Source organism: Octopus bimaculoides, chromosome 2 (assembly GCF_046866305.1).
Source record: "Octopus bimaculoides isolate indiv1 chromosome 2, ASM4686630v1, whole genome shotgun sequence".
Lineage (NCBI taxonomy): Eukaryota > Metazoa > Mollusca > Cephalopoda > Octopoda > Octopodidae > Octopus > Octopus bimaculoides.
Window position 1 is genome coordinate 56,100,428 of NC_142929.1, and position 27,060 is coordinate 56,127,487.

Sequence of the window (27,060 nt, forward strand, 5' to 3'; positions counted from 1 at the left end):
ACAACCGATGCTGGTGTGTTTATGTCCTGGTAACTTAGCGGTTCGGCAAAAGAGACCGATAGAATAAGTACTAGGCTTCCAAAGAATAAGTCCTGGGGTCGATTTGCTCGACTAAAGGCGGTACTCCAGCATGGCCACAGTCAAACGACTGAAACAAGTAAAAGAGTAAAAGAATAAGGGTAACCGAAAATAATGGAATGTTGAAAAAGTTCAAAAGGCTGGTTTGCTGTGAATTAAAAACTTTCCTCGGCATTAGCTCACAAAATAATAGGGAATTATTAAATGAACATCGGTATATTATATTTATTTATTGACTGATCGTGAAAAAAAAACAACGTCCGACAAATTTTAAATGTAAATACTTGATACAGCAGACTGGCTATCGTATCGTGACTGCTGGTGCACACTCGTTTACGACAATTACTTCCAAATTAATTATTAATAATAAAAATGATATGAAAAAACTTTAATACGTTTTAAACTGTTCAAATAATTTTAAAAATCCATTTAAACGGTTTTTGTAGAGAAAGAGAAATATTACTGTTTACGACATTAAGTTTGATTTATGGCACGATGGCGGTAGTTGTTCTAGACAACGGTGCCGGTTTTTCCAAAATAGGATTTTCCACTGATGGACAACCAAGGTAATATCTCCAAAGTACTTCATGCATTTATTTTATTCAGTGCATTACATTTCCCATTTTTTTTTCCAAACTTGGTATTGTATTAATCGAAATTATTTAGAGTTCACTAATTGAAATCCACTCACGTGGCTTCATCGTCTTTTGTTTATATCTACATCTATCTATCTGTCTATTTATCTATTGGTCTATCTATCTATCTGTCTATCTATCTCTCTATCGCACACACACTCACATGTTTGTGTGTGTGTATATATATATATTTCTACGGTACTACTAAAGCAGCGCGGACCCAAACGCGCAGTCGCGCGTCCGCGCTAGCTAGTCGTGAGTGGTCGATCCTAACCCTAACCCTAACCCTAACCACGCGGGTTAGGGTTAGGGTTAGGGACAGGGTTAGGGTTAGGGTTAGGATCGACTACTCAAGACTAGCTAACGCGGACGCGCGACTGAGCGTTCGGGTCCGCGCTGCTTTAGTAGTACCTATTTCTACTACCTGTTAAGACGGACGAATAAATATATCGACGCTAAGCTTTGCTCTGTCGCTATTTTGATGTGTTGTGTATTTTTTTCGTTTTATTTACTGTATATTCCTCTCATTTGAGAAAGAGAGAGAGGGAGAGATGTATACATATATTGTTCCAGATTTAATGTGGTGATAAACTGTAAAGACTGGCTCTGTAAAGTTCGAAAAATACGATTGTTGTTTTTCTTTGTGAATATAAGGGACATTACTGTAGCTATTTCACTTAAGGGATTAAACTTTAAACGTGTCATTAACGGTATTAGTAATGTTGCGGGTAACTGGGTATTTGTTGTGCAACCAGGTTGAAAAATAACATTAGTGTCGACCTTTTAATATGCAAGCGCCCTAATTTAATTTTTTGAAACAGTGGATCGCGAAGCACATGAAGCTATAAACAGTAGCATGTAAATATTGGGTTTCTAAGAAAATTATTTCACGTTTTCGTGAAACTTTATAAGTTCTTATGGCGTCAGTAACATAGTAATTTTAATTAAAACTCGTATAAAAGTTTGAAGGAAACTATTGCTGCACATGTTCGAAGATGCGTGTTGTTTTTCAGTAGATAAAATGAGATAAGGCAGCGAGATGGCAGAATAGTTTGCACGCCGGGCAAACGCTTAGCGGCATTTCGTCTGTTTTTAAGTGCTGAATTCAGATTCCGCTGAGGATGACTTTGCTTTTGGGGTCGATGTAATCGATTTACAAACTCCCACAAAATTGCTGGCCTTGTGTTAAAATTTGAAACCAATAGATATAATGAAATTTCTTCCAATTAAATGTTTCACTTTAATGCTAGAGTTTTTATTTCCGTTTTAAAATTAATTAATTTGTCATTTCAGGAATGTCCCAAATTGTGTTTCCAAAGCCAAAAATGTACGAACGCGAATATTCATTGGTGACCAGATTGAAGACTGCAAGGACCTTTCTGGACTGTATTACCTTCTTCCATTTCAAAAGGTTTTTATTCTTATTTTTGTCTGCGGATGACAAGCCCCCTAGATCATCATCATCATCATCATCGTTTAACGTCCGTTTTCCATGCTGGCACAGGCTGGACGGTTTAACTGGGGACTGGCTGCACCAGGCTCCAATCTGATCTGGCAATGTTTCTACAGCTGCATTGTCTTCCTAACACCAACACTCTGTGAGTGTAGTGAGAGCTTTTTACATGCCTCTGGCATGGGAGCCAGTCAGCCAGCACTGGCATTGGCCACATTCAGATGGTGCTTTTTACGTGCCACCGGCACAGGGAGCCAGTCAGGTGGCACTCATATCAACCCACACATGAATGGTGCTTATTGCGTGCCAACAGCACAGGAGCCAGTCAGGTGGCACTGGCATCAGCCACATCTACAATTTCCATTTGATTTCGATTTGATTGACATTCTGACTATGACTTTGATTTTGATTTTACTTGACCCAATAGGTCTCCTCAAGCATGGCGTGTTGCCCGATTATTCAAAGGTACTTTTTAAATGGCTGGTTATGCAACACTGGTATAGGTTACGGCTGTGATCTCACTTCACTTGCCGGGTCTTCTCAATCACAGCATATCTCCAGAGGTCTTGGTCTCTTGTCATTGCCTCTATGAAGCCCAACATTTAAAGGTCATGCTTCACCACCACATCCCATGTCTTCCTGGGTCTACCTCTTCCACGGGTTCCTTCCACTGTTAGGGAGTGACACTTCTTCACACAGCTCTCCTTATCTATACACAACACATGACCATACCAGCACAGTCGTCTCTCTTGCACACCACATCTGATGCTTCTTATGTCCAACATTTCTCTCAAGGCACTTACACTCTGTGTGTGTACACTGACATTACGCATCCAGCGGATCATACTAGCTTCATTCCTTTCAAGCCTGCATATGTCCTCAACTGTGATGGCCCATGTTTCACTACCTTGTAGCATGGCAGTTCACACACATGCATCATACAGTCTACCTTTCACTCTGAGCAAGAGGCCCTTTGTTACCAGCAGAGGTAGGAATTTTCTGAACTTTGCTCAGACTATTCTTATTCTAGTGGCAACGCTCTCAGAGCATCCACCCCCACTACAGACTTGGTCACCTAGGCAGCAGAAGCTATCAACTACTTCTAGTTTCTCCCCTTAGCATGTGATGGAATCTGTTTTCTGAACATCTTCGGTGTTTATTGCCCCTGTGCATCTGCTGCACACAAAAACTATCATCCTGGTTAACCTTCCTTTGATGTTGCTGCACCTCATATGTGTCCATAGCTTACACTGGGTACATCTTATGGAGTTTCTACCTACACCTTTTCGACAGATCAAGCAGGGCCATCTACCTGAAGGGGTTTGTGATTTGTTCACCTTCCTACTTACTAGAACTTTGGTTTTTGCAACATTGACTCTAAAGCACTTTGATTCTAAACCTTGCTTCCGCACATGAAATTTCTTCTCTAGTTCTGGTAGTGATTCAGTTATGAAAGCAAGGTCATCAGCATAGTGAAGCTCCCAGGGACAGCCTGTCTTGAATTCCTGTTATTGCCTGAATAAGAGGGGGCTGAGGGCTGATCCTTGGTGAACTCCTACTTCTACCTGGAATTCTTCACTATACTTGTTGCCGACCCTCACCTTACTGACAGCATCCCTGTACAGCTCTTACTAATCACTCGTCTATCCATAGTTTCTGCATCATCCACCAGATAAGGGATCGGGAGACCCTGTCAAAGACTTTCTCCAATCAACAAAAGCCAAGTACAGAAGTTTATCGTTGGTTAGGTATTTCTCCTGTAGTTGCCTTACCAGAAATATAGCATCAGTGGTGCCTTTACCTGGCACAAAACCGAACTGCATCTCATCTAGACCAACTCTCTCCGTAATTAGTTGGGCATTGACCCTCTCCGTGACCTTCATCACCTGATCCAGCAGTTTGATACCTCTGTAGCTATTTCTGTTTAAAGCATCACCTTTACCTTTGCAGAAGTTGACTATGGAGCTGCTACACCAGTCATTGGGTATGACTCCTTCGTGAACTACCTGATTTACAATATGGGTGACAAGACCATAACCCACACCATCAGATATTTTAAGCATCTTAGTAGTGATTCCTGATGGGGTGGGGGCTTTTCCTGACTTCATATCCTTAATTCTTTTATCTACCAGGGTGCTATCGATTCAGGTAGCTGGTCCCTCAACTGGATCAACATTTGGCGGGCTCTCCTCCTCCCATTCATTCTCCACATTCAGCAGCCTTTCATAATGGCATCTACAAGCCTCTTTCTCTGCAGAATCTTGACATTGACCTTCAATATTTCATCCCATGTCTTCCTGGGCCTCCCTCTTCTGCAGGCTCCATCCACATTAAATGGTTGGCACTTCTGTTTGCAACTGTCTACATCCATATGCATTACGTGACCAAACCAACGCAGATTGGAGTGATTGGTGTTAGGAGGGGCATGCAGCTATAGAAACCATGATAAATCAGATTGGAACCTGGTGCAGCTCCCCAGTTTTCAGTCAAACCGTCCAACCCATGCCAGCATGGAAAACAGACATTAAACGATTATGATGGTGATGATTTCAAATATTATTTTAGTAGGTACTAACTTTCCATAATTATGTTTAAAAATATGCAGTTCTATTGGATCATTTAATTCTTTTTTTAATTTTGTTTAAATGCCTTTAAATTTTTATTTAACAGGGTTACCTAGTAAATTGGGAGATTGAGAAACAAGTATGGGATTATCTCTTCAGCAAAGATGTTCTGAAGGTGAGCTACATAGAAATTCATTTCTTTACTGATGCTGCTGCTGTAAGCTGTTTCATGGAATGGAAATTAATGAAATATCGAGGCATCTTTTCTCTTTTATCTTTTACTTGTTTCAGTCATTAGACTGCGGCCATGCTGGAGCATTGCTTTGAAGAACTTTTTTTTGGTTGAATGTATTGACCCCAGTACTTATTTTTTTACAAGCCTGGTACTTATCCTATTGGTCTCTTTTGCTGAACCACTAAATTACAGGGATATAAATACACCAACACCAGTTGGCACGCTACTGAGAAATGTAAGCAATGTATTTAAATAGACGGAATACTTTTTTTCACGGTTGGTTTGTTGCATTACACAGGAGTTATGGGCAAAATGTTATAGTGCATGGCATATAAGTAATATGTGTGTAAAGTTTGGTGAAAATCGGTTGAAAACTGTAGAAATGCATATGTATTACACACACACACTGACATCCTTTGTTTTATATAGAAAGATGGAGAGAAAAATGTCAAAAAACATCAATACATGTGAGTGATAAAGAAATATGGAGGGTTGTCTTGGGATGTGCTAGAAACAACAGCCAAATCTCCCTTAAATCATTCATGTTTCCCTCTGAAAATACTAACAAATTTCTTTCTTTTTCTTTTCTCAAAAAGGCTCCCCCATGGCTTTTAAGTGCAACTAAAATTGGCCAAAATAGGTCCAGAGTGGGATGATGAGGGAGGGGAGTAATATTAAATAAGTAACACACACAAACATCTACACATACATATACATGTGTGATGACTGACATGCGTGAGTGTATGTCTGTAGGTGTCTCTCTTACTATATGTATGGGTCTGTTTATGAGAGGGTGTGTATTTTGTATATGTCTGTGACTGTGTGTGTGTCTATTTAAATACACTATTTACATTTCTCCCTCTATAGAAAACTGTTGTGTAATATTGCTCCACTTTTATTCTTTCACTATTGTTTGTGTGTTTGTGTATTCGATGCGTACGAGATAGTAAAGGACATTTCAAAGCACCATGACGACATCACATATATGAGTGTATATGTGTCTCTGACTGTATGTGTGTGTGGGTCTATGAGTGTCTATGTCTCTCTGACAGTGTGTGTGTGTGTGTGTTTCCATGTTAGGTACGCTATTAAACACACAAACATCTACACATACATATACACGTGATAACTTACATGCATGAATGTATGTCTATATGTGTCTCTCTTACTACATGTATGTGTCTGTATGTGAGACTGTATGTGTGCATATCATCACATTTTTGGCATGAATGTGTATGTGAGTGTCTATGTTTGTGCGCCTGTTACCTATGTTATTAAACACACATACATCTACACAAACTCTTGATAAAAAGCAATTACATGGAAGGTTCAAGTTAAAAATAAAAATACACATCTACCATTCCATTAACACTTATTGCAGCTGTTACAAGATATTTACAATTTGCTTATATTTGGTTACTTTACACTGCATACAAAAATATAGACATACAACTGCTTGCAAAAATAGATATTCATATTTTTTTCTTTGTACATAATTTTTTATTTACATTATTGAAAAAAAAAATTTGCCACCAAAGGAAAGACGTAATCTTTTCAGAAACACCTATAAAGCAAGGAGGAGTGCAAAAAACCGAAGGCAATAGTCTCAAGAGATATGGACATAAGACTTTCTCAAAATCAGCAAAGCATGCTGCAGCATGTCAGATGGAGTCTCAAGAAAGAAGGGAGATGAGACTTTCTCAAGTTCAACAAAAGGATACTGCAGCACATCAGATGGAGTCTCAAGAGAGAAAGATGATGAGACTTTCCCAAGATCAGCAGAGGCATGCTGCAGCACTTAATGCTGAATCATTAAAACAATGTTTAGCATGTCAGATTACACAGAGGCCCAATAGAATAGCTCTCCAAAACAAACCACATACAAATTCGTTCTTCACAACACCTGGAGCTGCATTGAGATATGATCCATCCCATTCTTATAAAAATGATAATTCTGTCCAAATTGATGTGCTAAACTCAAATTGTTGTTTATGCACTTTCCTGTATCACCTGTTTCAACATGAATGTAATATATATATATATATATATATATACAAACTATGTGGTTTTAATCTCAAGCAACCCCAGGTGTCTCTGCTAGTACATGCTAAAGAAAAGAAAATTTGAAAAACTAGGAATTTTTTGCAACCTGGTGGTGAAAGACCTGGGTATATATAAAGTTGGAAGAGCTACTGGATAACAATGATACAGAGGAGCAGGGGGTGGGAGGACCTGATTGGGAAGTGAGAGCTAGGCATAGTGAATGAAGGAGGAAATATGAAAAAGAGAGGCTAGCAGATGGCAACAATAGAATGAAACAAGGCATGTGAGTAGAACGCACAGGTTGGGGCAAGCAGACAGCAATGATACAGTGGCATCCAGGCCAAGAGGACAAAATTGGGGAGTGGGAGGTAATCATAGTACTTGAAGCAGGAATGTGAGGAAGAGAAGGGATGTAGAGACGTAGTTTGGTTCATTGTGGTGGAGAGTGTGAGAAGTTTTCTACACAGTGCTTCGAGAATTCAGTTTCGCTGATATGGGTGGGTCTTCTCAAAAGCTTCATATTGCCAGACATCTCAGTCCATGGTCATTTCTTCTGTGAGGTCCAACTTTCTGAGATCAGTCCTTACCACTTCATCCCATGTCTTCTTGAGTCTCCCTCTTCCACAGGTACCATCCACTTTCAGTGATCAGCACTTCTTTATGCAGCTGTCCTCATTCATACATATCACAAGTCCAAACCAACATAGTCTTCTCTCTTGCATGCTACATTTGACACCTATTATGCCCAACTTTTCTCTCAATACATTTGCACTTTGTTGTACATATACACTGATATTGCACATCCAACGAAGCATACTACCTTCATTTCTCTCCAGTTTACGCATGTCTTCAACATTCCACCCGATTACACCTACCTTTCAATGTCATTCTAAAAATATACAATTACATCATCAAAATTTTGAAGCTATGAGATAGTGCATGGTTAATTAAAAACAATGTGAATGAAAAAGCATTACATTTTACAGAATAATCTGAATGCTAAGGGGTTAAAATATGGCATTTTTTAAAATGATTTATTATCAACTGTTTGCAGGTGAACTTCAGTGAGACAACACTTGTTGTCACTGAACCCCACTTCAACTTCTTATCCATTCAAGAAGCAATGAATGAAATTTTCTTTGAGGATTACCAATTCCAAGCTATCTATAGAACCAATGGTAAGAAAGAAAAATTGTCTTTTCAACAGGAAATTTACATTTTATTTTCTATAGATGCTATCTAGGCTATTTGTTAGTATAAGCATCCTCTACATTATGAAAGAATGGAAGAGTTGAGTTCAAAAAATCTCACCATACATGGAGTTCTGTAATGTGAAACATATTTTCCCAGGTGACTTCCATATCAACTGGAAGTCAGTGGGGATATATATTTTTTTTTTTGTAGTTCAGAACTTCACATTATAGCAAGATTTTGAGGAGTGCAATGCTTCAGTAACACAAAGCATACCTGTATATTAAAGTGTAGTATCTGACCTAACAATGATCAATTCTTTTTTTATTCATTAGCCCAAGAAGGAAGTAATGTTCTCAGAGCTTTTTAGGAATAAATAAGACTGATTTAGGTTATAACAGTCAATGCTTGATTTGTCTGTTGCTGGTTGCTAGTTGAGTGATAAAATACTCAGTTCTCTAAAAGGAAGTATTGGGAAAAGTGTTTAATAGAGGATGTGTATTAGGCACATTGCTGTACTCAAGAAAACCCGTCCACCACAACACAATTGAAATCCTAAAACAAGATAGTGTGGGTGCTAGCGCCACATAAAAAGTGCTGGTGCTGGTCCCACACAAAAAAGCACTGGTAATGGTACCATGTAAAAAGCACCCAGTACACTCTGTAAAGTGGTTGGCATTAGGAAGGGCATCCAGCCATAGAGACCAAGTTAAAACAGACTAGGGAATCTGATGTAGCCCCTGGCCTTGCTAATTCCTGTGAAACTGTCCAACCCATACCAGCATGCAAAATGGATGTTGAATGTTGAAGATGATGAGTCACAGTAGAGATGGTGGTAGCAGATGAGACATGTTCATTAAATGAAATCAGATGCAAGTGGTGGCAAATATTCCAACAGAATTGGCAAGGATGGTAGATTGCACTGGTATGGTCATGTGATGTGTATGGATGAGGACAGTTGTATAAAGAAGTGACAATCTCTAACTGTGGAGGGAATCTGTGGAAGAGGTGGGACAAGACGGCGGAGTATGATTTTTGGTTATTGAGTTTCAGGGAAGTGATGACAAGTGACCAAGACCTTTGGCGATTTGCTGTGTTTGAGAAGCCACATCGGGCTAAGTCAAATCATAGTCGTGGCCAGTGCCAGTGACACAAAAGGCATCCAGTACACTCTGTGGAGTGGTTGGAGTTAGGAAGGGCATCCAGCCATAGAAACCATGCCAAAACCAACTATGGAACCTGGTGCAGTTCTTTGGCTTACTGGCCCCAGTCAAACCATCTTAGCCATGCTTGCATGGAAAACAGATGCTAAATGGTGATGATGATTGTATTGTAAAATCAGATATTGTAATTAGTTGCTACAACAGTTGTTCTTTTAATAACATGTTATACTATAAAAAGAACAATTGTCTAAGCAAAATCATTGCAAAGCTTCAGTTTTTTTAACTAATCCATTGCTATATTGACACCAAATTCCTGATGAAATATGAAATAATCTGGTAGAGGATATTTAGTTTTCTAAACCTAAATCCTACAAAGTGCTCCTTCCTGTCCTACCTCCTTTTTCTGTTCCTTATTTCAGCCAGCCGATTAAGTGATTACAGACTAAGACGAGAACAAAGCACCAACAATCTCTGCAGTTTGATAATTGATTCTGGTTATTCATTCAGCCATCTAGTTCCCTACATGAAGGGGAAAAAAATAACAAATGCTGTTAAAAGGTGAACCACATTACATTAAAATTCTCTTCATTTTCTGTATCTTTTTTAAAATTATATTTCATGATGTTGCTTGGGTAAAAAGTGTAAATGGAACGATAGCAGTGCATTTGTCCTCACTAACATTGTGGCTTGGAAATGTTACTATGAGAAGTTGCTGAAGGAGGAGAAAGAAGGCCTATTCCAAATACTAGACCTAACAAAAGGATTAACTATTGAAGTTGACATCTATACAGTTGAAAGCCTAATTTAAGGACAAGGAAACAGAGAAAGCAGTTGACCAATCAGTAGTTAAGGTGTTGAAAATATCCAACAATGTAGGGCATGCACTAATTACTTGCATATCCAATCCAGTAGTACAGAGAAGTGTCATAACCAATGGCTTGCATATCAGTATCATCATTAACTACTACAAGAGCAAATGCAACTTCAGGGCCATCAACCTGATGGACCAGATGATGAAAGTAACAGAAACAGAAGGAATTATAGCACAACTGGTTAGGAAGAGATGTAGTAGTTGAGGTTAGTGCTAGGATGTGGTATTACCTGTACCCTCTTTCTGGTGTGACAGTTACAAGAGTAGTTCTTAACTGAGAGCAAGCCACTGCATCTGCCATCCATTGATCTGGAGAAAGTCTTTGAAAGTGTATCACGCTCTGTCGGTACATGAAAGCACCTGTGCTGGTGCCACATAAAAAGCACCCAGTACACACTGTAAAGTGGTTGGTGTTAGGAAGGGCATCTAGATGTAGAAACCATGTTGAAACAGACAATTGGAGCTTGGGCAGCTCTTCAGTTGGCCAACTGTCCAACCCATGCCAGCATGAAAATCAAATGTGAAATTATGATGATGAATCATTTGTCACAATCTTTTCGCACTCTAGCGCACTTACCTACTCACCCACCTTTTTTCTGTTCCTCCCTATTCTCTCTCTCCCTCTCATATTCATCTTGTACCTTGAGGGTACATACTCATCATGTTTCTTTCTCCAGCTGTAGTCACCACTTCAGCAAGACACCTGTTGCTATTCCTCTATCATAATTTCACATCCTTCAATACTTTACACCACATGGATGAGGGTTCTTGTCTTGCGAGTATTTGGCGACCACACAAGTGATGATGCCATGAAAAAAGCACCCAGTACACTCTGTGAAATGGTTGGCATCAGGGAAGGTATTTCATTGTGGAAAACCATGTAAAAGCAGACATTGGGGCTTGGTGTAGCCCTCTGGCTTATTAGTTCCTGTTGAACCATCTAACCCATGCTAGCATGAAAAAAGGCACATTAAATATTGAGGATGGTAATGATGATATGTATATATTTATAACTGGCACGCTGTTGGTTACGATGATAAGGGTCCCAGTTGATCTGATCAACAGAACAGCCTGCTTGTGAAATTAACGTACAAGTGGCTGAGAAGTCCACAGACAGGTGTAACCTTAACATATCACATCCATATCTGCTATAGCTGATATGGATGTGAACTATGTTCCATGGAAACATATGACATTTTAAAACTTAGAAACAATACTAACCTGATTAATAACAGATTAGACCTTAGAGTATCATATTGAAATCAAAATGGAAATTGTAGTTGTGGCCGATGCCAGTGTCGCATGACTGGCTCCCCGTGTGGGTAGCATGTAAAAAGCACCATCCGAATGTGGTTGATGCCAGATCCCCCTGCCCAGATTGGCTCCTGTGTCAGTGGCACATAAAAAGCACCATCTGAACGTGGCTGGTGTCACCTTGACTGGCTCCCATGCCGGTGGCACATAAAAAGCACTCACTACACTCTTGGAAGGGTTGGCATTAGGAAGGGCATCCAGCTGTAGAAACATTACTAGATCAGATTGGAGCCTGGTGCAGTCTCTTGGCTAGCCAATCCTCACTCAAACCATCCAATCCATACCAGCATGGAAAACGGATGTTAAAAGATGATGATGATGATGATGATGATATATATATATGTACACACACAAATGAGGGTACATCATCATCATCGTTTAACGTCCGCTTTCCATGCTAGCATGGGTTGGACGATTTGACTGAGGACTGGTGAAACCGGATGGCAACACCAGGCTCCAGTCTGATTTGGCAGAGTTTCTACAGCTGGATGCCCTTCCTAACGCCAACCACTCAGAGAGTGTAGTGGGTGCTTTTACGTGTCACCCGCACGAAAACGGCCACGCTCGAAATGGTGTCTTTTATGTGCCACCCGCACAAGCCAGTCCAGGGGCACTGGCAACGATCTCGCTCGAAAATCCTACAGGAGCCAGTCAGGCGGTACTGGCAACGGCCACGCTCAAAATGGTGCATCTCATGTGCCACCCGCACAAGAACCAGTCCAGGGGCACTGGCAACGATCTTACTTGGCTTGCCGGGTCTTCTCACGCACAGCACATTTCCAAAGGTCTCGGTCAGTAGTCATCGCCTCGGTGAGGCCCAATGTACGAAGGTCTTGCCTCACCACCTCAGCCCAGGTCTTCCTGGGCCTACCTCTTCCACGGGTTCCCTCAACTGTTAGGGTGTGGCACTTTTTCACGCAGCTATCCTCCTCCATTCTCACCACATGTCCATACCAGCGTAATCGTCTCTCTTGCACGCCACAACTGATGCTTCTAATGTTCAGCTTTTCTCTCAAGATACTTACACTCTGACGGGTATTCACATTGACATTACACATCCAACGGAGCATACTGGCTTCATTCCTTGCGAGCTTACGTATGTCCTCAGCAGTTACAGCCCATGTAGCATGGTTGTTCGTACGCATGCGTCGTACAAGTAAATTTTCCTTAGTTATGAATTTAGTGTACAGGTAGGTCCTCACCAAGGCTTGGTTCTCAGCCCCTACCTACAGGCCATGATCAAGAAATTTTAGACTGGCAGCCCATGTGAACTGGTAAATGCTGATGATCTTGCCCTCATGGCAGAATCTAACAGAGTTAGAAAAGAAAAGGTGCTGGTGCCACATAAAAAGCATTGATGATGATGCCAAGTAAAAAACAGTGGTGATGATGCCATGTAAAATGCACCCAATACAGCCTGTTGAGTGGTTGGCATTAAGAAGAGCATCCAGGTGTAGAAACCAAGCCAAATCTGACTATGGAACCTGATGTGGCCTCTGGCCTTGCCAGATCCTGTCAAGCCATTCAACCCATGCCAGCATAAAAATGGATGTTTGATGATGTTGATGATGATGATTACAACGACGATGAAGAAGGGCTTATTTCATCTCCTTCCAAATCCACTCACAAGGCTTTGGTTGGCTCAGGGTTATTGTTGAAGTTTGAACCTAACACCATGTTGTCAGGAAGCAAACTTCTTAGCCACACAGCCATGCTTGCACTTGGCACTTGGAATAAAAATTAGATGTTAAAAAGACTGAAGATATTTATAGTCATGTTCAGTTATTTAGAGCCAGCCATGGCCAGTGAGTTGGAACCATTTAAAAACTGTGGTAGTACAGGAAATGGTGTGAAAGCTTTGTGATAAGCACACTGAAAATATGAATTTATTAGTTTTACATCCTTTCTGTTCTCATTTTTTCATCATTTTCTGTTGTTTTTTTTTTTTCATTTTTTTAATTCTTTATTTTTTTAGGATTAATGTTGGTGGGAAAATATTGACAAATCATTTGAAAGAAATAATATCTTATCGGTAAGCATGTTTATAAATATATCGTTTTTTTGGATGTCCATAAAGTTTTAATGATTTTTTTTTTAACAAACTGCCTGTCTAAATTTGTTGGTAGTTCTTTTAGTTAGTGTTGTATTCCTGTTGAAATAAATGGTATTTTTCTGACACTTTTTGAACACTTCAGTCTGCTTGCATTAAAATGAAATGCAAGGTATTGTACTCTGTTTTAAATTTTTTTGACTGCTGATTAAATTTGTCTTTGTTTTTTTGTTGCTAGGCAACTGATGGTTATGGATGAGACATATGTTATCAACCAGCTTAAAGAAGATGTTTGTTTTGTATCTCAAGACTTCAGCAAAGATATGGAAACAGCAAGGTGAATGTTAATATTTGCTTAGATTTATGGATTCTCCTAAGTAAACAATAGTTTTCAATTTTGTAAGATTTACACACACACACACACACACACTTATATATATATTAATGTTTGTTTTTATGTTCAGTTATGATAATAACAATTTTACATTAATTTAATGAATTACTCTAGACTTTTGTAGAGTACAAATTTATCATTCTTAAACAAGAATGTTGTTGATAATGACTTCGAAGTTTCAGCCAGCTAAACCATTGTTGGACTGGCAGACTGGCCAAAATGTCAAAGTCGCTGTCAACAACTTTTTTGTTTAAAAATAATATGTATATTTAAAGGGCAGCTGTGCCTCTGTGTGTGTGTGTGTCTCCTTGTCTGGACATCACATGATAGTTGTAAACCAATTTTCTATGGAAACATTTTTGTCCATTTGGAAATATCACTTTGCTTAGAAACACATGAGGGTTGGTAACCAAAAGAGTATCTGGGCAATAGAAAAATGTTCCTCAACAAATCCTATCTGATCCATGCAAGTATGGAAAATTAGATATCAAAGTGATGATGAATAATGATGATTTTTACTAAATATCTCCCTTTGCTATTTAAGGATTATGTTCTTCATAATCTATACTATGCAGATTAAACAGAAAGGATAATTCCATTGGACGAGATTATATATTACCAGATTACACAAATATCCACCGTGGCTATATGAATTCACTTGAAGAATCTACTGGAAAGTCTAAAGAAAATGAGCAAGTAAATATCTAACTTTTTATTTTCTTTCTTGTTAGAAATGCCATTTGTCAACAAATTATTGTTTCCTTCGTTCAGTTTGGGAACTTTTTGCATATATTTCTTGAAATAGTCATTTAAATGCTTATGTGGTATACCTAACTTTGCAAGGGCATTTGAGGAAGTTGGTTTAGTAATTGCATATAATCATGCAGTACGTAAGTGAGACATTATGGGAGAAATTTGAGGAACCCCTGTGACATATTAAAGAAATGAGTTAAGTTAGTGCACTTGCATTATATACAAGCACTCCGTTGCTTATGACGTCGAGGGTTCCAGTTGATCCGATCAACGGAACAGCCTGCTCGTGAAATTAACGTGCAAGTGGCTGAGCACTCCACAGACACGTGTACCCTTAACGTAGTTCTCGAGGATATTCAGCATGACACAGTGTGACAAGGCTGAGAGAAAGAGTGAGAGAAAGTTGTGGTGAACGAGTACAGCAGGGTTCGCCACCATCCCCTGCCGGAGCCTCGTGGAGCTTTAGGTGTTTTCGCTCAATAAACACACACAATGCCCGGTCTGGGAATTGAAACTGCAATCCTATGACCGTAAGTCCGCTGCCCTAACCACTGGGCCATTGCGCTTCCATTATATACAAGAAGGGAGAACTAAAGTCACTTTTCTGAGATTATTACTTTTTGTAATAGCTTTTACAAATATGAAAAATCAAGCCCCTTGCACCTAGCTACAATCATGGCACTTGAATTAGCAAGGCTTTTAAAAGTTAGTGGCAACATTAAATAATTGGAACAAAAGCATGGTATCAAATGTACAAGTAATTTTATGAGAACATGTATTTTATTGCTTAAATCAAGCCTGTATATCCTGTGAAACCATTGATATTTTTGTAATGGGTTAGTTTGTTACAGGTGTGGCTATGTGGTTAAGAAGCTTGCCTTGCAACCACATGATTTTGTGTTCAGTCCCACTGTATGGCACCTTGAGCAAGTGTGTTCAACTGTAACTCCAAGCTGACCAAATGTCTTGTAAATAGATAGTAGATGGAAAGTGTGTGGAAGCTTGTATATCATCATTTAATGTCCATTGTCCATGCTGGCATGGGTTGGACGGTTTGACCGGGCTGGCACGCTGGAAGGCTGCTCTAGACTCCAGTCTGATTTGGCATGGTTTTCTATGGCTGGATGCCCTTCCTAATGCCAACCACTCTGAGAGTGTAATGGGTGCTTTTACTTGCCACCAGCACAGGTGCCATTTGCATAACACCATGGTGCTTTTACATGATACCGGTATCTGCCACCACTGTGATTTTGCTCAGCTTGATAGGGCTTCTCAAGCACTACATAATGCCAAAGGTCTCAGTCATTGCCTCCATGAGGCCCAACACTCGAAAGAAACTCAGCCACTTTGCCTCTGCGTGACCTAACGCTCAAAAGGAACTCAGACACTTTGCCCCCATGAGGCCCAATGCTCGAAATGTGTCCTTTACATGCCATTAGCACGGGATGCTCTTAGCTTGATGGGTCCTTTCAAGTACAACTCATTGCCAAAGGTCTCGGTCACTATACGTATATATCATCGCCATCATCATATGTCTGTTTTCCATGCTGGTATGGGTTGGATAGCTTGACAGGAACCGGCAAGGCCCAAGGACCACATCAAGTTCCACAGTCTGTTTTGGCTTGGTCTCTATACCTGAATGCCATTCCTAACGCCAGCCACTTTACAAAATGTACTGGGTGCTTTTTATGTGGCACCATCACCAGTGCTTTTCACGTGGCACCAGCACCCACACCAATGCTTTTTATATGGCCATTTGTTTTTAGGATCTCAATTCTGTTGTGGTAGGCAGGTCTTCTTGAGTACAGCAATGCACCACATATCTTCACCTTCTGTCATCTCCTTCATAAGGTTCAGTGTTTTGAGATTGACCTTCAATACTTTATTCTATGCCTTCCTGGGTCTCCCTCTTCTGCAGGCTCCGTCCACTTTAAGTGATATATATGACTATATATGTGTGTGTATATGCTCAATAGGTAAGAGCTAGATAAGCTCAGTATATAAACCACTCAGTAGTGTTTGAATGAATTTGAACTTAAACTTTGACTTCTTTATCCAGGCCAAGGCCCACAGTGTCAGGAATGACTCTAAGAGAAATTCAAATCAAACTGATATGGAGGTAGTAATACAGATAAACACACATAGGCTTGATTTATATATATATATTTACAAAAATATAAAATAATGTATGTGTTTATGTGCCCGTAACTTAGTGGTTTGGCAAAAGAGACTGATAGATTACTAGGCTTACAAAAGAATTAGAAAGAATTAGCCAGTCTAGTTTAAATTTAAACTAGACTGGCTAATTCTTTCTATTTCTAGGCCATATGAAAAGGGTGGAAAATTCTGCTCATTATGTAATAACGAAATGTACTTTATTTTATTTTCAAAGAATAAACTGGTAAACACGTTCATTGAAAACTCTTACAGATGTAAACATTGGCAGCAACATGTATTTTCAGCATTTAAATAACATTCACTTTTTTACAAAACGCTATCACATTAACCCGTAATACACGAGTTCCTCAAATAGTTCTAGTAAAACATATCATTAACTCCCTCATATGTTAGAAGATAAAAATTGATTACGATTGACATAATTTATCTAAACATTCTTTATTTATTAACCTAAATTAGGACACATAAAATCTTTGAACATAAAAAAGCACATTATTTTTTGGTTTATTTCATAGTAAAATTCACCCATAATAATTACATATTATGCAATGCTTTATTAACCTTACTTCTTCTTTTCCATACTTAATTATACCTCAATATCAATATCATTAATTTACGACTTCCAATTTATTCACCAATTTGCTTAGCAATAATAAGAGTTATTTATGTTCCTGGCTTTTTTAATGAGAGTCTTCTAAATCTACGATCATAATTCATCATTTCAACGTTTCTAGAAACATCTTCAATTTTTTATCATACATAGTTTAAATATTTATTCTCGTAACAAAACATATCCCAATCATTTTAATATCTCATTATTTGACGAAAAATTTACTGGTCAGCATAATATATTGTGATTTTCAAATCTCGATAAAACTTTTACACTAACAAATATGTTACGGAATTACCTTAGTAAACCTTATTTATAATTTTGATTTTGTCTTCTTAAGCAAGTTTTACTCTTTCAACCCCTAATTCAGCCCAATTTTTCTAACATATAATTATAAAGTAATCATTTCATGTGAATTAATGGACAACCCATTAACTTTATTATTCTTTAATTCATTAATTAATTTTCATTCATGTAACATCTCATTCACTTATATATGAATTACCTTCAGATAAATATCCCTCTACTTTATTAATAATTTCCACACATCAACAGTTATTCATACGTACTTGGGAGTATATTTAATGGCGTATGAGTATCTATATAAATTCATGTAACAACAAATACATAAAATATATATGTATGTATAATGGTACGTGTATAAGTGTTTATATGTACATGTGTATCTGTGGGACAGTGTGTGTATATATATTCATGTTTTTGTATGAAACTAGATGTGTTTGTATAGATTTTTGTGTACATATATGTATTTTTATTTTAATTTTAATTTTTATTTATATTGCTATTATTTATATAAAAAATATATAAATATGCATGTATGTATGCTTAATTGGATGTATGTATATTTTTGTGCACAAATATATTTATGCAACTTTTTATATATATTCATATATGAGTGTATTTGTGAATATGTATGGGTGCGTATGTGTGTATCATCATCATCATCATCATCGTTTAACGTCCGCTTTCCATGCTAGCATGGGTTGGATGATTTGACTGAGGACTGGTGAAACCGGATGGCAACACCAGGCTCCAGTCTGATTTGGCAGAGTTTCTACAGCTGGATGCCCTTCCTAACGCCAACCACTCAGAGAGTGTAGTGGGTGCTTTTACGTGTCACCCGCACGAAAACGGCCACGCTCGAAATGGTGTCTTTTATGTGCCACCCGCACAAGCCAGTCCAGGGGCACTGGCAACGATCTCGTTCGAAAATCCTACAGGAGCCAGTCAGGCGGTACTGGCAACGGCCACGCTCAAAATGGTGCATCTCATGTGCCACCCGCACAAGAACCAGTCCAGGGGCACTGGCAACGATCTTACTTGGCTTGCCGGGTCTTCTCACGCACAGCACATTTCCAAAGGTCTCGGTCAGTAGTCATCGCCTCGGTGAGGCCCAATGTACGAAGGTCTTGCCTCACCACCTCAGCCCAGGTCTTCCTGGGCCTACCTCTTCCACGGGTTCCCTCAACTGTTAGGGTGTGGCACTTTTTCACGCAGCTATCCTCCTCCATTCTCACCACATGTCCATACCAGCGCAATCGTCTCTCTTGCACGCCACAACTGATGCTTCTAATGTTCAGCTTTTCTCTCAAGATACTTACACTCTGACGGGTATTCACATTGACATTACACATCCAACGGAGCATACTGGCTTCATTCCTTGCGAGCTTACGTATGTCCTCAGCAGTTACAGCCCATGTTTCACTGCCATGTAGCATGGTTGTTCGTACGCATGCGTCATACAGTCTGCCTTTTACTCTGAGTGAGAGTCCCTTTGTCGCCAGCAGGGGTAAGAGCTCTCTAAACTTTGCCCAGGCTATTCTTATTCTAGCAGCTACACTTTCAGCGCACCCACCCCCACTACTAACTTGGTCGCCCAGATAGCGGAAGCTATCGACTACCTCTAGTTTTTCACCCTGGAATGAGATAGAAGTTGTTTCCTGTTTGTTTGCAGTCTTTATTGCACCTGAACATCTGCCACAAACAAAAACTAACTTGCTAGTTAACCTGCCTTTGATGTTGCTGCACCTCTCATGTGTCCATAGCTTGCACCGGGTACATCTTATAGAGTTACTACCTACTCCTTTTCTACATACTGAGCAGGGCCATCTACCTGAAGGGGTTTGTGTTTTATCTACCTTCCTACTTATTAGGATTTTGGTTTTAGCTAGGTTGACTCTAAGGCCCTTCAATTCTAGACCTTGCTTCCACACCTGAAACTTCTCCTCTAGTTCTGATAGTGACTCCGCAATTAGGGCAAGGTCATCAGCATAGAGGAGCACCCAGGGGCAACCTGTCTTGAACTCCTCTGTGATTGCCTGGAGGACTATGGTAAATAAGAGGGGGCTGAGGACGGAACCTTGGTGGACCCCTACCTCTACCCGGAATTCATTGCTGTACTCATTTCCAACCCTCACCTTACTGGCAGCATCTCTGTACATGGCTCGCACAGCTCTCACTAACCATTCTTCTATCCCAAGTTTCCTCATTGACCACCAGATAAGGGATCGGGGGACCCTGTCAAAGGCTTTCTCCATGTCAACGAAAGCCAGGTACAGAGGTTTATCCTTAGCTAGGTATTTCTCCTGCAACATCTCACTAGAAATAAGGCATCAGTAGTGCTTTTACCTGACACGAACCCAAACTGCATCTCATCTAAATTGATTCGCTCCCTAATTAGTTGGGCTATGACCCTCTCTGTAACTTATATATATATATGTGTATATGTATATATATATATATATATATGTATATATGTATATGTGTGTATATGTGTCTGTATATGTCTATATGTATATGTATGTATGTGTGTGTATTTGTGTATGTATGTATATGTATATGTGTGTGTATATATATATATATATATATATATGTATGTATGTATATGTGTGTATGTAAATGTATGTATGCATGTATATGTATGTGTGTGTGTATTTGTGTATATATATGTGTATATGTGTGTGATATATATATATATATATATATATATGTATTTGTATATATGTATGTATATATATATGTGTGTGTATATGTATCTTTATAGGCGTAGATGCATATATATATGTGTATGTGTATGTATGTTTGTATTTATGTATATATGGGTATCGATGTGGATATATGTGTATGTGTGTATATGTATGTGTGTGTATATGTGTATATGTATATGTGTATATGTATATATATATATATATATATATATATATAGTGTTTAACGTCTGCCTTCCATGCTAGCATGGGTTGGAATGTGTATAGATATATATACATATGTATATGAGTATATGTATGTATTGATATATGGAGATCTATATATATATATGTATATATATGTATATGTGTGTGTGTGTTCGTATGTATATGTGAGTGTGAGTTTTGACGTGGGTGTGTATATAAATATGCATATATGAACTTATTGGAGTAAATGTGGGTCTGTTTGTATATATACATATATATATGCGCATACACATAAGTATAAGTGTTTATATACATCCATCTCAATATTTTCATAGAAACACAGTATTAACCCCATTTATAATGCCTTTTTATTACATAACATTCCTCTCCAAAAAAATTTTTTTTATTGGATTTATATCATCCCATCTACTCCCAAATCTACACTCTGAATTTTCCTTCTCTCTCTCTCTGTCTCTCTCTCTCTATTTTTTTTTCTCTTCCTTTCTTGTTCGACGTACTATCTGGTAGCGTCCACATCTCTAACGGTTTTTTCAAATGAATTACGTTATAACCTTATCCAACTATAGTTCTCATACTCGGTCATAATGTCTTTTAAGATGGTTCCCATACATTTCCCTGAGGAGAAGTTTACATTTTTAACATCAACGATTCCTATGGATCGCATAATTTGTAATTCTTCGAAACATATGTCGGAATAAAGTATGCAGTTATAACATGCGTTCACTCCATTCCTTAAATTTATATATACTCAAATACCCAAAATATCAAGGAGTTTCTGCTTCACAAACAGGAATTACACCACAGTTATTTTGTGATCTTTGCTACCCTGGTTTCTATTAACCCATTTATTCTATCCGAATTATTATTAATTAGGATAAAATAAATACATATAATTAAATATATATATATATATATATATATATATGACAGTCTGTTAAAGTCTGTCATACCGGCCATGACGAAGGGAAATAGCCCTGAAACTCGAGTCGCCTTTATATATTTATATTTATATATTTATATATTTGATCCTTTATATTGAACACTCAATATTTCATCTACATTCAATACTTTCTTTCATGGTGCCATCCATTTTTATTTTATTTTATTTTATATTATATATTGTATATTATATTATATATTGTATATTCCATATTCTATACCCCACATTGGTTCTGCAGGAATATAAATAAAACATAAAAAACAGACAGTGTTGGAACTCTTTTAAACAAAATAATATATTCCTCTATACACAATCATACAAAAAAACCCACCTTTTTTGTATTTATTTTTACTCGCATATATATATATATATATATATATATATATATATCAAACGTGGTCAATGCCAGACCCCCGCCCCCACTGGCTCCTGTGTCGGTGGCATGTAAAAAGCTTATAAGCGATCATGTGTATAATATATATATATATATATCATCATTTAATCTCCATGTTCCATGCTGGTTGAATGGTTTGAAGGATCTGATGGGTGCAAGGATTGCATTGCATCTGCTTTGGTATGATTTCTACAACTCAATTCCCTTCATTGCAACAACTATTTTACACTGTGTACTGGGTACATTTTTTGTACCACTGGCACTAGTGAGGTCCCCATGCAGCTTGTATGTCTACAAAAGCTGGAGAACTGGGTGAAGGTGTGTCTTTAGGGGAAATGGAGGTTAAGGTATGAGAGAAGGGTTTGGGGTCAAGAGGTTCTTGTAGAGGGGATACATGGCTACTCATGTTTAGGGAAGAGAATGGAAATGAATCAGTGCTATCTCCAAAGAGATTAAACAGCGGTTATGAGGTATCCAGGTGGCACCTCAAGGTACCAGGTGAGTAGAAGTGACTGGTGACAGAATCTAGCAGTGTGTATGGGTGGGGGTTTACAAGAGTGTATGGCAGGGGCAAGAGACTGGGTGAATGGGATAGGAGAAATAGGCAACATCTGTATGATACATCTTAAGGCTTATTTACATTAACTTACACGACTTATTTTGAAAATGGAACTTGCTACTGGTGAAAAAAATAATTGAGTATGCACATGCATATACACATACACACGCACACCACTACCACCACCACCACCACCACCATTTTACATTTGCTTTTCGATGTTCGCTTAGGTTGGGTGGGAACTCTACTACACAGCACCCAACCACTTACTGCATTCTTCTGTTCAGCATCCTGAGATCAGCTTCCTCTACTTCTGCCTATGTGTCTCTCTTTTTTTCCCCACATGAATCTCATGGCACTTATTTAGTCAGCTGTCATCATGCAGGCATATTTATATGTTTGTACCAACACAGTTGTCATACTTGCACTCTGATTTTCTTGTACTGCTAATATTTCTCTCAGCTCAACTGTGCCTTCTCATTCATACACACTAATGGTTCATAACCAGCAGGGCATGCTTGCATCATTTCTTTCCAGTCACCATGGATCATACACAAGCATCATGCAGTCAATCCTTTGCTCAAAGAGTGAACCTGTCTGTTGTCAGCAGAGATAATAGCTCCTCACTAACCCCACCTCCTAATTCTTTTAGTGCACCCTCCTCTGCTACTGAGTAGGACACCCGAGCTGCAGAAGCTATTAATGGCTTCTACGGAGCTTTCTGAGCATTATAGGGGCAGGCGTGGTTGTGTGGTAAGAACCTTGCTTCTTATCCACATGGTTCCGGGTTCAGTCCCACTGCATGTCACCTTGGGTAAATATCTTCTACTATAGCCTCAGGCCAACCAAAGCCTTGTGAGTGGATTTGATAGATGGAAACTGGAAGAAGCTCGTCATATGTGTGTGTGTATCTGTGTTTGTCCCCCCACCACTCGACAACTGGTGTTAGTGTGTTTACATCCCTTTAACTTAGCAGTTCAGCAAAGGAGACTGATAGAATAAGTACCAAGCTTTAAAAAATAAGTCCTGGGGTCGATTTGTTCGACTAAAATCCTTTAAGGCGGGGCTCCAGCATGGCCGCAGTCAAGTGACTGAAACAAGGAAAAGATAAAAGAAAGATAAAAGATTAGAAAAAATTAATTTTACTATTTTACTACATAGGCGTAGGAGTAGCTGTGTGGTAAGTAGCTTGCTTATGAACCACATGGTTCCGGGTTCGGTCCTACTGCGTGGCACCTTGGGCAAGTGTCTTCTACTATAGCCTCGGGCCGACCAAAGCCTTGTGAGTGGATTTGGTAGACGAAAACTGAAAGAAGCCTGTCGTATATAATAAATGAGTATATGCATATATACGTACAGGTATGTGCATACCTACGTCTACCTGTATATATAGGTGCATATCTGGGTACAGGACATTGCAAACAAAACGTAGACAAGAAACTAATAATAACCAGAGTACAGAAAACACACAAGCCACATAGAGAACATTTTCCTTCATCAGCTACCCCCGTTTTAACACTGGCGTTTCGAAGAGTTGGGCAGGACGCATCGTTAAAACGGCTCTTCCCATGGACCGCAAATTAAATTTGTATACACAAATTAAACCTGTGCCACGGAGGAATGTAGTGGCGGACAAAAAACAAGACAGGAAAACAAACGGAAAAGGCTATGCGGCCAGATGTGAAAAATTATGTGTATATGAACGCTGTGAGGCACGAACTGAAAGTAGGGACGAAGTAAGTTCGCGTGTTTGCTCGACGATAGCCAAGGAAGAAAAGGATTAGAGACCGGAAGCATGTGACCGGATATCTATCTATCTATATATATATATATATATATTTATATATATATATATATATATATATATATATATATGTATGTGTATATGTTTGTGTGTCTGTGTTTGTTCCCCCAACATCGCTCGACAACTGATGCTAGTGTGTTTACGTCCCTGTAACTTAGCGGTTCGGCAAAAAAGACTGATAGAATAAGTATTAGGCTATAGAATAAGTCCTGGGGTCGATTTGCTCGACTAAAGGCGGTGCTCCAGCATGGCCACAGTCACATGACTGAAACAAATAAAAGTAAAAAGTAATTCTCTGACAGGTAATTACTCCTGTGCATGTAACATACAAAGCCTTTAATCACTGTCAGCCTGTTTGTGATCCCAGTACATTTGATGTACCCCATACATTACATTGAGTAGAGTGTGGAATTTCTTCTCACTCATTTGCTTTATATCAAGCACCTCTGTTTCCTTGATAGAAGCAGTCTTCTCTCCTACTTACTGATACTTTAGTCTTTGCTAAGTTTGCACTGATTGGAGGTTTTCATGAAATTTGTATGGTTTTACTGGCTAGATACCCTTTCTGTTATCAACCACTTTAAAGCATGGACTAGGTATATTTTATTGTGCCACCATCACTAGGCCGGTTGTCTGCCAGGAATAAAGTGTCTCTTTATATGTTAGCATCTTCATTATCATCATCGTTTAAGGATTACTTTTCCATGTTTGCATGAGTTGGACAGAATTTGTTGAGGCAGATTTTTTTGGCTAAATGCTTTCTCTCTCTTACCAACACTTACCTGTTTCCAGGCAAAGTAATATTTTCCCATAGCTAGACATGTTTCTCAAGGAAGACTGGAAATGAACAACTTGGCTTGTATAACAGTGATTCTCATTTACAACTATCACGATATCTAGACATGGGTACATACAAGCATGCACACACACACACACACACACACACACACGTGCATGCACACACACACACACACACGCACACACACACAATGGGTTACTTTCAGTTTCTGTTTATCATATACATTCATAAGTCTTTGGTCAGTTCGGTAATAGTACCGGTAATAGATGATACTGAAAGTGTCATGCAGTGGGACTGAACCCAAGCCCACATGGTTGGGAAACAAACTTCTTAACCACACAGCCACATTTGTGCCTATGTCAATTTTTATTTGGAGTTGCTATTCTCTCAGATGGGTTGTATTCACTATGACTTAGTAGAATCCACATCTCTTCCATATAAGTATTTATTCAGAACATCTGCTCTCTTAGACAAGGGATGGGGGTGCCATCACTCCAATTTACAGAACCTATGTTTCCTTTGTGCATGTATTTATTTAGAGTCATTGCTCTCCTTTCTCTTAGACAGTAGGATTGTCTTAGGGTCTAGTTTGCAGAATCCGTGTTTCTGTACAATTTTTCCTAGTTCTTGTTCTCATGGATACATTGCCTTCACTGCTACTGGTGGAGTCCATGTCTTTCTTGTGTAAACTTTCAATGACAGACTACAATGCTTAACTCTTTAGCATTCAGATTACTGTGTCAAATGTAATTCTTATTTATTCCCATCATTTTGTATTAATCATGAATTATCTCATAGCATCAAGATTTCCATGATATGATTGTTTGCTTTTAGAATGACATTGTTGGGAAGGTGAAAGATGCTGAACCTGGCTGGTTTGAACATAAAACACATGAAATATTTGGGCTGGATTTGGCAGGTTTAAATACTAAAGGGTTGAAATTACAGTTGTAGATTGCAGTGTGTCAAAGCTGGGGGAGAGATGAGAGGGAGGGTACGAAAGAGAAGTGGGTAAAGGAGAGACACAAGGAAAGAGGTAGGATAGAGGAGATAGTCATACAAGAAAAAGGGAAAGTGGATAGAGAGTAGAGAGGGGTTGTGTGATAAGGAGTGGGGAGAGAAAGAGAGGTAAGTGTGAGAGAGAAAAAAGAGGAAAACAAGGAAAGGAAGATATGCATCAATGAAGTATGAAAGGGCTTCTCTGGCATTGTTGCATAATTTAGTAGGAAATGAGGAATAGAATTATAAAGATCGAGCGAGATCGTTGCCAGTGCCGCTGGACTGGCTCTCATGCAGGTGGCACGTAAAAGACACCATTTTGAGCGTGGTCGTTGCCAGTACCACCTGACTGGCTTTCATGCTGGTGGCATGTAAAAGCACCCACTACACTCTCGGAGTGGTTGGCGTTAGGAAGGGCATCCAGCTGTAGAAACTCTGCCAAATCAGATTGGAGCCTGGTGTAACCACCTGGTTCACCAGTCCTCAGTCAAATTGTCCAACCCATGCTAGCATGGAAAGCGGACGTTAAACGGTGATGATGATGATGATGATGAGGTGTAGGTGACGTAAAAAAAGAGGACAGGTGACAGTGCAAGAAGAAAGTACATGTGATATATGTCAGGGAGAGGGGACATAGGATATACATGCTGTTGAGAAGGAGAATATTTACATAGCTTGACTACATAGTTTAATTGCCAAGGGAGCCTGTATTGATAAGCTTTATAGACTTTGGTATGTGAGAGAAAGGTTAAATCAAGACTACAAGAGAGAAATACAGATATGCGAGGCTGAGCGTGAGAGCTTTGCAATGGTGACCATG

General features: G+C 39.0%; 1 protein-coding gene across 1 annotated transcript in view; it reads left to right on the forward strand.

Annotated features, from left to right (window-relative positions):
• The first annotated feature begins 552 nt into the window (after nt 1-552).
• LOC106877939 (actin-related protein 6) overlaps nt 553-27,060 on the forward strand; it is a 42,426-nt gene continuing 15,918 nt past the window's right edge. The window contains exons 1-8 of the mRNA XM_014927017.3: nt 553-644; nt 2,007-2,124; nt 4,837-4,905; nt 8,063-8,186; nt 9,782-9,920; nt 13,523-13,579; nt 13,836-13,934; nt 14,567-14,687. Coding sequence (XP_014782503.1) covers nt 574-644; nt 2,007-2,124; nt 4,837-4,905; nt 8,063-8,186; nt 9,782-9,920; nt 13,523-13,579; nt 13,836-13,934; nt 14,567-14,687 — 798 coding nt within the window. The 5' untranslated portion in view covers nt 553-573. The remainder of the gene's footprint in view (nt 645-2,006; nt 2,125-4,836; nt 4,906-8,062; nt 8,187-9,781; nt 9,921-13,522; nt 13,580-13,835; nt 13,935-14,566; nt 14,688-27,060) is intronic.